Raw genomic sequence first — 12,710 nt, forward strand, 5'->3', positions numbered from 1 at the left:
GATCAGTGTTCTCTTAACAGCTCTGTTTGAATTAGTGCTGACAGCTTCAGTCTCTTAGATACAGCCTTCAACTGGAATCTCAACACACTTCATTCTGGAGGAATGGTGAATCAGATTCCATCTAGCGGAGATCGCGGAAAGACAGTTTTGGAGAAGGTGGTTTAATGAGTTGTGGGCTAAAATCAATGTCAGTGGCCGTATTATCCATGATTTCCTGCGAGGAATTTAAGACTGCAATGGGTCAAGACGAGACAGTTGATTTTCATGTTCATCCTTTTGCAGGAACAATTGGTCCGGACGTTTTTCAATGAAAAACGATTCATGTCTTCACAGAGTCTTTTTAGTGAATCTCAACGTACGAGGATATTGATTAAAAAAATCATGAAGTACAATCGTTAATCGTACTGTACTACTGAACTGTTGCTTATGACTACTCAGCTACTTCAATTACCCCCAGAGTAAGCATATAGCTGAGACGGAACGATCAGTCAGATCCAGACCTTAATTCGATAGTACAAGTCTGGTATCAGGGTTGCCAGTCAGTGGTTCTCTCCCAGAAACATCACTGACTGAACTTGAGTCAGCTTTTTCGCAAGAAAAAAAAAAAATTGATTACCTGAGATAATTAATAGTCTCTTTCTCAGTAGGAAGAATCAACGTCACGCCCACAATGCTACTTGAGGAGATCATATGCCTTAATATGGTGTTTCTATGGGTTCTGGACGATCAGCATTTAGTCCTTATGAACTCTTTTGCGTAACTGTAATTTCAGATCGAAATCTTTGTGCATTTAATGTATCTGAACAGATACATTAAAATGAATGTCTGAAACGTTTTTTCATAATTATTCTAATAAACGGATTTTTTGACATGTTTTTTGTTTGTTTCTTAACACCAGTCTATTTATTTTATAGGATTTACTGCAGAAAATATACAATATTATTTTGCACAAGGTCATAGCACCAAATAAGGAGGAGGGAATCGTAGTACTTTAAGGTATTTGCTCTTATTGTACTGTATATCCATACGGACCGGTTTCACGTGAAATCAGGGTGTTTCACGTAAAACCGGTCCCAGTTACTGGCAAAATAATTAGAGAAATCTAGACAGGAGTAAAATGAAATAAACTCAGTCAAAAGTAACTTTATTTATTCTCTCCGAATGTACACACAGTTATAAGAGATGCTGAAAATTATGTCCTTGTGCATCCACACGCTTTTGTGCAAGTGTAACCATATTCAAGGTTACCCGATGCAAAACAGTGACGTCGATAGCCTGGATATTTCTTCGAATGCTGTCCTTCAATTCATTTATTATGTGGGGGTTGTGCTCGTAAACCCTTTCTTTCAAATATCCCCACTGGTAAAAGTCACACGAAGAGAAAACTGGAGAACGCGGCGGCCACACTCCTTTGCCAACTGTGCGTTCCTCTGTGCAAATGTCATGAACACGGGCCAGTGATTCACGAGATGCGTGACATGTAGCGCCATCCTGTTGAAAGTAGCAGTTTTCACGCTCGTGTTCTGTTAACTGAGTGTAGAAGTTCTCAAAAATCTGAAGGTAAACTGCTGCGTTCACTGTAGTGGCAAAAAATATTGGGCTAACCATTCGATTGCCAGAAACTGCACACCATATCCTTTTTTTTGGTCGTGATGCGGTTTCTGATGTAAGTTGTTAGGATTTTCGGCACAGCAGTATCGAGTGTTATGAGAATTCACTTGACCAGAAGGATGGAACCATGCCTCATCATTCATGAAATAAAACGGTGGGTCGAGTTCAACGTCTTGTTAAGAGCTCACAATAATTCAGACGTTTTGTTCACAATAGTTCAGAACTCACAATAATTCAGACGTTTTGCTGCATCAGATGGCAGTAATTTTTGGACACACGTCGCGCAATAGGGTTTCAATTTGAGGTAATGAAGTACACGAAAACAAGAAGTTTCACTCCAGTTTGCTCTGACGATTTCCTGATAGATTTTCCCGGGCTAGCTAAAATTCTCTTTTGAATGTTCAACACCGACTCTGGAGTCTTAACAGAAGGTAGACGATTTCTCGGTGCGTTTACAACGGAACCTGTTGTCCGCCATTTTGCAAGTTGGCTGGGATGGTGGGTGTTCCTCGGCTTCCTGAATCTCACCAGGGAGAAAAGTTAAGTTCTCTTTCAAGATGGTGACTGATATAATCTGTGAACTCTGTATATGGGATACATGCTCGTGGAGACTCTCTCGTTTCGGGTCGCGTTCTACATTAGCACCTTCCTTCAGACTGAAATGTTGACTGCGACCTCTGGAAATTTGCCACATGTAAAGGTTATAGGTGGAAGGTTCTCAGTGTTGCTGTTGCTTCTGATCTGCCTGAATGGGAAAGAAGTTGCTCCAGTTCGCTGTAATTCCTGTGGATGTCATGCTTTGCCTGTCTGTCTGACTTTTTTATGTAGGCGATCTAACTCTTGACTTTAGAGTTCTTTGTCAATGGAAGCCTATTCAGACTTATTTCTATAATGTTATTTTACCATGCTGCCATTCTTGAATGCTTTTTTCCCCCTGGCGTAATGCCGTGAAAGATCCTATACCAATTGTATTTTTCGTGCTTTTCTACTCTTCCGGTTGGTACGTTAAATAAGCAGCGTTAAACACCACTGATGACGATGAATTTTAGAGTACCTAACTATGATATGGATGCATATCTCTCATCAAGAAAGTAAAACATGTTACTTTGCAGCCTTCATTTCGTGTTTGGTTCAAAGTACAGCGTGTTTGTTAAAGAGTGGAACAGGAAAAGTGTATGGATGACTAAAAGGAGAAATTTGGAGAAAACCCAGTTAACTAGTCCAAATCTGTTATTAGTGTCTTATTTATTAGTGTCTTATATATCAGAGAGGCCGCCGTAGCCTAGTGGTCAGGCGCGCGGGTGCATAAGTACACGTGCCTTGAGTGACCGGGGTTCAAGCCCCTGACTACTGAATATGGTGCTGTTTCTTGTATTCTCTTCTTGTGAACTCCTCTGACCGTTTGGTCGTCCCGGAGTATAAACAGAAAATTTATTTATTATTATTTATTACATATATATTTAATATGTACATTATCATTAATCATACTTCTGTAGAATATTTGGAAATGGTTGCAAACATTCCAAATTGCTCGTTTGTTGCTTTAAAAACTGATTGCCATTAGGTAAACATAAAAACCGTTGAGGAGAGAGATGGAAAAGCAAGAAAATGAGATAAGTCTCACTTTCATTTCACATTCGACCTTGTTGCGAAACTTCTAATCTCCTACTTAAGTGGATATTTCGATATTAACACTTTAAATACGTCAAGGTTTCTGTCAGCAGCTCGAAGCTAATTCCAGTCGCTTTGATAAAGTCGAAGCGTGTTGTGGTTGCGGAATCCTTCTCCTGTAGGCTTTTAGAAAGCTTTCAGACTGTTGTTGGGCAGAAGAAGAAGAAGAAAAAATATTTCACATCGTTAAAAATCAATCTGGATGCTATAGAAAGAGACCCGAGTTCTAGCCATGACTGGTGGATGTCGATAAATCATTCTGGTTGACACATTTACTTTGATCCCACGTACTTGTTAGCAGCCGCACTCTTTTTCGTTGTGCTTTTCGACGGATCACTTTAAGAAAAAGAAAAATATCTGCATGCTGATGATGCCACAAAATTTAAGAAACATCTTAAAACCAGGTATTATTATTATTATTATAAATTTATTTCTCGATTGAGGAAGCACGTCCAAGACACCAACTGGCTAAATGGGTTTTGGTTAAGGGCATAAGCATGAAGCAGACTTCGACGAGCACGAGATTACATTGTCCATGGGGTGTTCAACCTGATTGATATTTAGAATGAGCAGAAAGATAAAGTTTTAATAAAATTACTGTAGTCCCAGACAAGATCTGTGGACAGGGTAAAGACAAGAAAGGTGATTTTGAATGTCTTTACCTGTTTCTTTTTTGACCGATTTCGTTCGGTACTATTCAAAGTTAGAATAGAAGACCCTTTAAGAAGACCCTTCCAAGGTACATAACACAAGAATATTACCGTATTTACCGGTCACGTGGACTCTAATCACAGTCAACTCAAACAAGTGTACTTGATCTTAACCACTGCGCTATATCAAGCCTGTGATGGGGCATTTATGGCTACTAAGTCAACCAGATTAACAGGATTAATCACAATAAGGCGAAAAAAAAAAAACCAAACACAACATATCTACAGTATGTATAAGTGACACAGAAATTTTAGCCAATCAGAACAGTTTTTATTTTCCTGATTCGGTTGAATTTTCATAAGACCCCAAATATATTCTTAACAGAAAAACAAGAAGCAATTTATTTTTTATCAAGAAACAATAATAAGAAGAAAAGAGGAAATTTGTTATATGCATGATTTTAGATATTCTTTCTTTCACAGAACTATTAAACGAAAGGAAACTATTATCTCTGGCATGCAAATGTGATTATTCGTTCCTGTCCTCTCTGTTACTTACCCTTGAATCAGCTAGTCTGTCAATATCCGGCCAAATGTAAAACCAGATTCCATCAGAAGCTCCTGGAAGAGTCAGCCCACGAATGAGAAGGACCAGTAGAAGTACGTAGGGAAATAAAGCCGTAAAATACACCACCTGTAATGCAACACAACAAAACACCATGAAATTCATTAATGTGTAATATGTGGTATAAGTTATACCACGCAGATTTCTATGAAAGATATTTAATCTTAATTTAAAGGCAAATTTGCGAACAATATAATAAAATACAATTAAAATGGAATAGATCATGCACAAAAATTATGCTCATATTAAATACAGTTGCCAAAGTTAGTCGTGCTGACTGTCATATTGAAATGATACCAGTAGACGTATCGTCCACTGTCATACTATCAGTTATACCACGCATCGATTATGTACACATTGCATTCCCAATTAGTTCATCACGTTTCACTTATGACAGTGCTTTTGTTAATAAATAATTGCTGTTCTTCGAAAATGCTAATATATAGTGTCAATAAATAAATAAACAATTGTAGTTACATTTATCAAGGTGTTGGTGTCACATAGTCCAACTATGTAAATACAGGGTGTCTCAAAAAGGTGTAAGGTGTAACCAATTTTAAATGTTTGTAACAAATGTAATTTTAATGATAGACACACAAAACCTGCGCTAAATGTGAGAAAAACAGTTGAAGTTTTTACTGACATTCAACACTTGTCACACGAACAATATCTAATCGGTAATAAAGTTCATCCCATGTTTTTTCAAGGATGTCATGCTTAATCATGGTAATTGCATTTGTAATCCTGCGCTTTAAGTCTGCGATGTCTGCAACAGGGTGTCTTGTAGACTGTCTTTGATGAATCCCCATAAGAAGAAATCACAAGGGAATAAATCTGGTGAACGTGGTGGCCACGCAATGGGACCATCACGCCCAATCCAACGGCCAGGAAATTTGTCATCAAGAGACCTCCTCACACTCAAAGCCCAATGTGGCGGCGCGCCATCCTGTTGGAAAATAACCCCATTTGGCAGTTCATCCAATTGAGGATACACATAAAGCTGAAGCATGTCTTGGTAATTATTCGCTCTCACAGTCGCTTCTTGAAAAAAAAAAGGGTCCAATAACACGATCAACCATGAGGCCACACCACACATTCACCTTTGGGCTATCTCGCTGATACGCCTGCGCGCAGTGTGGGTTTTCAGTCTCCCAAATTCTGACATTTTGCTTATTCACCTTTCCCGAAACATGAAATGTGCACTCGTCCGTGAAACAAATCCGTGTCATTACACGTTCATCTTGTTCCATTTCTCCAACACGTCTTCTGCAAATTGTTTAAGTTTCGCACGGTCATCCCAGGTTATGTGCTGGAGAATCTGCAGTTTATAAGGGTGCATTTTCAATTTTCTTTGCAACACTCTATGCACTGCAGTCTTGGGGATGGCCAGTTGCTGTGCTGCTGTTCTAACGGATTTTCGAAGAATGCGTCTCTCACAACTTCCACTCTTTCCTGCATCAATGCTGGTTGACCAGGGCTTTTCTTAGGATGGACGCTACCTGTTTCCTTGAATAGCTGATACAACTTTCTGATGCTGTTACGGGTTGGTGGCTTTATCCTGTATTTACTCCTGAAATTACGCTGAACCTGCGTTTCGGACCGGGCTTCAATAAACCACTCCACTACCTGTGCTTTGGTCACGGGATCCATTTGTTACCTCTCTACTTAAACTTCAGGACAACCGTCACAATCTGCAAAAGAAAAGAACGGATTATTAGTTTCCTATTGTTTGTATTTCTCATTTAAAATTGGTTATACCTTTTTGTTCGCGTGACAAGTGGTGCACATGTTGAATGTCAGTAAAAACTTCAACTGTTTTTCTCACATTTAGCGCAGGTTTTGTGTTTCTATCATTAAAATTACATTTGTTACAAACATTTAAAATTGGTTACACCTTTTTGGGACACCCTGTATCTCGAGGGCATGCTTAATATAGAATCATTCCAAAAATTCATTCAACTCTCTTCAACATATATTTTGAGAGATATAAGATCTTGAACTAACTGCAGATTTTATTTCACAATCACTCTATATATGCTTTACTCTTAAAAATTATTAATTTTGTATCCACTGTATATGAAACTAGAGCTTACCTTGCCAGTCCACTTAACACCTTTCCAGATGCAGAAATAGCAGAGGACCCAAGCTAACGCTAATGTACCTGCCAAAGGCCAGCGCACGTATCCGGGTTCTCCTAAACCATGAGTGATTTGTAACACGTTCCTCCTAGAGAATAAACAGAAAGGCAGAGTGGAATAAATCCAGATTTCATACACAACTGGAAAATTAATTTTTAGAACCATGAAAATTGTTTGACTTTTTAATTTTTTTTATTTGATATGATTTGAAAATATATCGAAAAGTAATGAAATCAATCAAACTAGTTGTACCCGGCGTAACATACGCCACCTTTTTGATTATGGAGTAAATAGTTTAATCTAGATCCTTCAGTCTTCACCACTCTTGTTTAGCGGTGATATAATTCTACAGCAGTCATCTGTGAGATATATGCATATGTTTCTATTTGCAGGTGGTTCACCGTCTTCTTCAATAAATATTGCAGCAACCTCCATTTTGGATGTAGGTGCATTATATCATCTCTTATCTAAGTTCATTGTCGACTGGCCTGGGTAATTTGATGCATTTGTTTATATGACTCAGCGAATGGGTTAACTTGTCGCAGCATCTCGTCCAACTGTTGCATTACTTCGGCCATACATCCTTGGTTTAATTGTTTTTCAAGCCATTTTGTTGTTGCTTCAGCAGAATCGAAAATATAAAGTTGTCCGTATCCTAGCTTATTTGCCTCGTTTGGATATAGCGGTGAGACGAAATGGTGAATCTGGCCGTGTATTCTAAAACAGTATGGACCATCTCCAGGCGTTGATTTAATCTCTGCGCCCATTGATGTAAACGCCTTTGCTGAGTTGTACTCTCGTATATGTTCTCTGTAGTTATTTGCTTCACGTGTATCCCCTGTAAGCAGCTCTCGTAATAGAGTAGGTGTCTCAGACAGTGGGTCGAGTGAAACCTTTCCATCGTGACAGCATTTAGCGTATTTATTCGATGTGTTCAACTCATGTCCCCATATCCGTCTTCTCATTTCCAATCTTGCTTTTCTTTCTTCAATGTTTCTGTCCGTCTTCGCAGTCGTAGAGTCTCGTTTTGGTCTCTTAGCCTATTAGATCTCTCCTTTAATGTTTCTTGCACTCAAATCTAGATTTCTTCCTGCCAAACTGTGGTCTGTCAGCGACTAATATGGTGAGCGCTTCCATCAAGACATCACAGCGATGGAACAAAGATACAAAAGCAAATAGAATAGCCGATTATTGTCGGAAGGTGAAAAGGGATGCTCCCGAAGCTGAATACAAGCGAAAGGCAAAAAGGTCCCGTGTATCAAACACGGGACCTTTTGTAATTTGAGAATGCAGATTCTGCTAAATATACTGAACCAAAACAAAAATCCGTTTTTTTGAGCTATATTTGTTAAAGTAAGACATTTATCCTTTGTGCATTTCCAAATATTTTCTTTGTATTTCAAATATAAGTCACTTTGTATTTTAATTACTGTATTTCCACATCAAGTTCTACTTGATTTGCAACAAATAAATGTGAAATTTGTAAGTTGAAGTATTTGTTGCATTTAAATTATTTTGGAATGAATTTTTAACAAAAACTGTTCAATTTTATTAAAATCTTTAAATCTTGAATTAATTTCACATTCAACCATTTCAATTTAGTAATAAATTCCATTGGATTATAATTAGCCGTTTCAGGATTCTTCTCAAAAAATATTAGCATGGTTTGAAAATGGTTTGCAATCTTCTAAATTTGACTTTAACATTCTTAGACACTTGTAAAGTTCTTATTGGACTTGTCTCTACTAAATTTTTATTTTTACCTTGCAACTCAACATTTAAGTCACTAAGTTTTGTAGTAAAGTCTGCCAAGAAACAAATTAATTAACCACTCTTTGATTTTTATTTGTGGATAAAAATCGCCTCCTTCATTATGAAATTTTTTGATATCATCAAATAGTTTGAGAAATCTCAAAAAAAATTGCATCTACTGAGTCAACAAATGTTAGTGTATAGCAGATGTTCTTCGTCATCATCTTCATTTTGTAAATTAAATCGGCGTCTCTGAAGTTCTGTTCAATGGAATTCTATTCCATTGAATAGAATTGACCATTTTAAATGTAATGCCCATAACGCCTTCTGTAGGGACTCTCTTCCTATATAATACTTGTTGATTAATAATGCAGCGATATGTTAAAAAGTTTGTAAATGTATCATAATTTTTGCACAAGGAAATGAAAAGATAAGGCAATCTGCTGTAATAGAAACTAATTTTAAAAAAAGGCAGATCAGTATCTTTAACAAAATTATCAAAAGCAGAAAATATATCTTCTCCTTTTGTCCTTCCTAGTAATGGTGTAACTTTTAAGAAGTTCTTTACTTGTACAGTCCTCGATGAATATTATTAATTGTGCAGTATCAGCAACATTGATGCGATTCATCAAATTGCAAAAAGAAAGCAAACATTTATGTCTATCATTCAAATTATTGAATTAGTTATACTAAAATGTTTTCCGTTTTCAGATGTCAAGAAAATATCGAGGGTTTTTGTCATATTACAGTACTACACGATGTCCCAGAAGTCCTGGAAGGATTTTGATTGGCTCTAACGTTTTTGTTTACATTTTTCTCCAGGCGAAATACCATTTCTGTGCCTACTGAGAATGGAATCCTGTACTGTTGAACTGTGTTTCTCAAATAACTGCTCTATCCTTGGTACTCTGAGATATATTTTATGAATTAAACACATTTTGCTCTTTCTGGTCGAAAACATTCGATGGTATGGGTTTTCCAGCGGATTTTTTTACGCTGCAACTCAAGAATAAAGCCATTAAGCTCCCTCAAATAGCTACAGATACAATGTCTGAAGAAAGTTTCAGACATCATGTTTATGACGCTCATTGCCCTATTAGTGAATGAAAGTGATGATACAATATCATACGCAACGAATTAAAAATACTAATGACAAATGAATAATAAATAAAGTATTTGTTTTACGCTCAAGCTCAGTCCGAGAGTCATTCAGTCCGTGCACGACTGGAAAATGATCCCAAGAAGTAGTACGGTAACCTTGACTTGGTCCTCGAGACCCAGCTCCTGAAAAACGAGGAGGAAATGATAACTGATAAAGCAGCATCTTCTGCTGCTTTTTCAGAAATTCCTTGATCAACCGGAGTAGTCCATAGCATCATGAATTTTAGAGCTCTGCGAGTAAGACTACCCTAAAACCACATTTGAAGAGTTGTTATACTAAATTCGCAGTATGCAGTACAGTTTTGGTTATTGAAGTGGTCACATGGAAGGCCTTCCTTCATCTTCATAGCAGCCAAGGCCAAGGCCCGTCTTGGAAAGTTGCTAGTGATGGCTATAGAGGACATCCAAGTTTCATTGCAAAATATCCGCGTGAAAGGTCTCCCATCATCGGAGGATGAGCTAAAGAGTTATCTACCTGCACTGAGAATGAAGCCATTGCTGTGATAGAGCCATGGGAGAGTGCGAATGTTTGTATGTATTATGGTTTTTTAGGAGCATCAGCGAGTAAGTCCATATTGCTCCTTATACACTGTCAGTAAATTTCGTGTGTTCTGTGGTCGATTTTCTATTTCCTGAGTTTCTGGAAAAAAAAAAAAAAACCATGTTACCCTCGCCCGAGACCGAACAACTCAACCACGTTTTCAAAAAATCGCTCATAAGAATTCCTCACGTTATCGAGTGGACTCGAACTCAGGTCTTTTCCACCCGATGGGGAAAACGATTATACCAACTGCGCTACCCACGAGGGCAAGTGCAAACGTCGATCGCTTTTTTTCACTCAAGTATCAACTATGATGTAATCGCCGGATATGGACCTGAACTAGTTTGCGTGTCTTAAGCTGTATAGGAGAAGAATAATAAAGAAGGTAAATGACCCCCCCATCCCACCCACTGTAATTTGATGATGAATGAGAAAATGAACACATGAATGGAACCGAATTAACGTTGTTCTTCTTTTTTAAAGAGCATCGGTATCTCAGGCCACGTTTGTATGAGTTGCTGCGTATAGTGCATCTTGTATTGCGTTTACCGCTCGAACGTTTTAGTGATCCTAAGTAATAGCATTGCGTATCTCAGAATAATAAAGTAATTTCTGCTTCAAAGATGCAAATATATCTGAAAAATCTATGAAAAAAAAATAGGCGAAATTGAAATTTTTGCTTAATTTGAGGAAAGATCCAATCGTTTATTACGAAGTGTTACAAAAAGTTCATAACTGTTGAAAAATTGTCGGAAAAATGTTCATCCAATCGAATAATGATAATAAAAATGACAGCAAAACAATCGGGATGGATAAAGAGAGCTTTCTTCAAATTTTAATGCCAATCTAGAAATGAAGAATGGCTATGCAAAGATGGTACCAAAAGAAACAACAACAACAACAACTCACGACCAACAGACCTGCATCGACCTTTTAGGTAAACAAGAAGAAACCAAACTTTTCTTGATCATATAATTAAAAGATGTGGCTATTTTAGTATGATCCCGAGACATAAAGGTGGAACAGTAGAGGAGGACATATCTTGAGAGTTCAACAAGATCGATAAAAGCTAGGGTGTGCAAATCAAAATGCAAAACAACATTCATCGTTTTATTTGATAAAAATCAGAATTTCCCACTTAGAATTCGTTCATCAAGGACAAACTCAATCAGACATTTCGTCTCCAAGTTCTGAAGCATTTGAGGGAAAAGGTGATGCGGAAAAAGCGCGAATTGTGAGTGGACAAGTTTCATCACGAATGGAAATGCGTTGCCGATAATGCTAGCTCACACCGCGTTATCGGCGAGGCATTTCCTGACAGAAAATCGGATCTTTCAGATGGAACAATCTCCTTCCCCCTCCCCCATTTGACTCCATCTGACTTTTCTTTCTCTTTCCAAGTATCAAAAACTTCACTGAAAGGGTCCTTTTTAGTTTTTTGGAAGAAGTTCAGCAGCGTATGTCGAGGACACTAAAATCGATATCAGCAAACGAGTTTCAGAAATGCTTCCAATCGTGGCAGAAAAGAATGGCTTCATATAGAGCTGCCGAGGGAACCACTCTGAAAGTGACAAAAAACAAATGACTGATAGGTGCAGTTTTAGGTTACGTATAAGTCATTCCTGAAGCTTTTCTAGCTATATTTGGTATTGTCTGTACAGGTGTTTATTTACAGGCCAATTGACCGTAGACTACATACAATCTGTTAATTGCGTGTGGTCTATGGTCGGTATGCCTGTTTTGCAGGATGAAAATCAGAGTTTCTTGGGGAAAAAACAACTGTGCAACCTTTGGCCATAATACACAAGTGTATTTTAAGCTTATTTTTTTCCATTTTTTTCCCTTATAAATACCTTAAAAGTCGACCTGCATCTTAGAAGCCGAAAATGGCAATACAGTATACGCGCAAAACCGAGAATTAACGTATAGTGGTTAACGGATAGTTAACTACTATACGTTAGTACACCTTTCAGTAATTACAAGGCTGTTGTTGAAGTAACAAGTGAAATCCAGTTATTAAGCCCCAATCTGTGGCAGACTCATCAAGAAGGAAAAATTATACTATTGGATTTAAAGCTAACAGGAGTACAATATGCCAAAGTACACGGGAACAGAGCAGCAGGACGAAATTTTGGACCACCGCCTACTGGGAAGATGATTTGTCAATGGAGGAAGCAGGAAGTTTTATTAAAACTGATAAAACAAAGCACAATCTTCGTAAAATTCCACATAAAGGGACAAATTTGAGGGAAAAAACTTGTGTAGTTGGATAATGGAACTTAAGACGGAAACGAGCAGCTGATATTGGGGTACACGACTTTAAAGGAACTGAATCTTGGTGTTATCGCTTCATGAAAAGAAATGGGTTAAGTTTACGAACAAGGACTACAATAGCCCAGAGAATATCTGCTGAGTACGAACAGAAAATATTTCCATAAAATTGTCCTTAATGCTAGAAAACGAAGCAACTACGAACTTAGCCAAATCAGGAATATGGATGAAATTCCGTTGACTTTTGACGTGCCATCCAATAAAACCGCAAATCTGAGAGGACAAAAACA

At 37.7% G+C, this 12,710-nt stretch overlaps 1 protein-coding gene across 1 annotated transcript in view; it reads right to left on the reverse strand.

Moving 5' to 3' along the window:
- Positions 1-12,710, reverse strand: part of Gat (sodium- and chloride-dependent GABA transporter) — a 144,873-nt gene that overhangs the window by 25,229 nt on the left and 106,934 nt on the right. Inside the window, exons 4-5 of the mRNA XM_090389844.1 lie at positions 6,651-6,783; positions 4,492-4,626 (exon numbers count right to left, since the gene is read on the reverse strand). Of these exons, the coding sequence (XP_090245970.1) occupies positions 4,492-4,626; positions 6,651-6,783 (268 nt within the window). The remainder of the gene's footprint in view (positions 1-4,491; positions 4,627-6,650; positions 6,784-12,710) is intronic.

Source organism: Mastigoproctus giganteus, chromosome 2, assembly GCF_048544385.1.
Source record: "Mastigoproctus giganteus isolate SK-2022 chromosome 2, ASM4854438v1, whole genome shotgun sequence".
NCBI lineage: Eukaryota > Metazoa > Arthropoda > Arachnida > Uropygi > Thelyphonidae > Mastigoproctus > Mastigoproctus giganteus.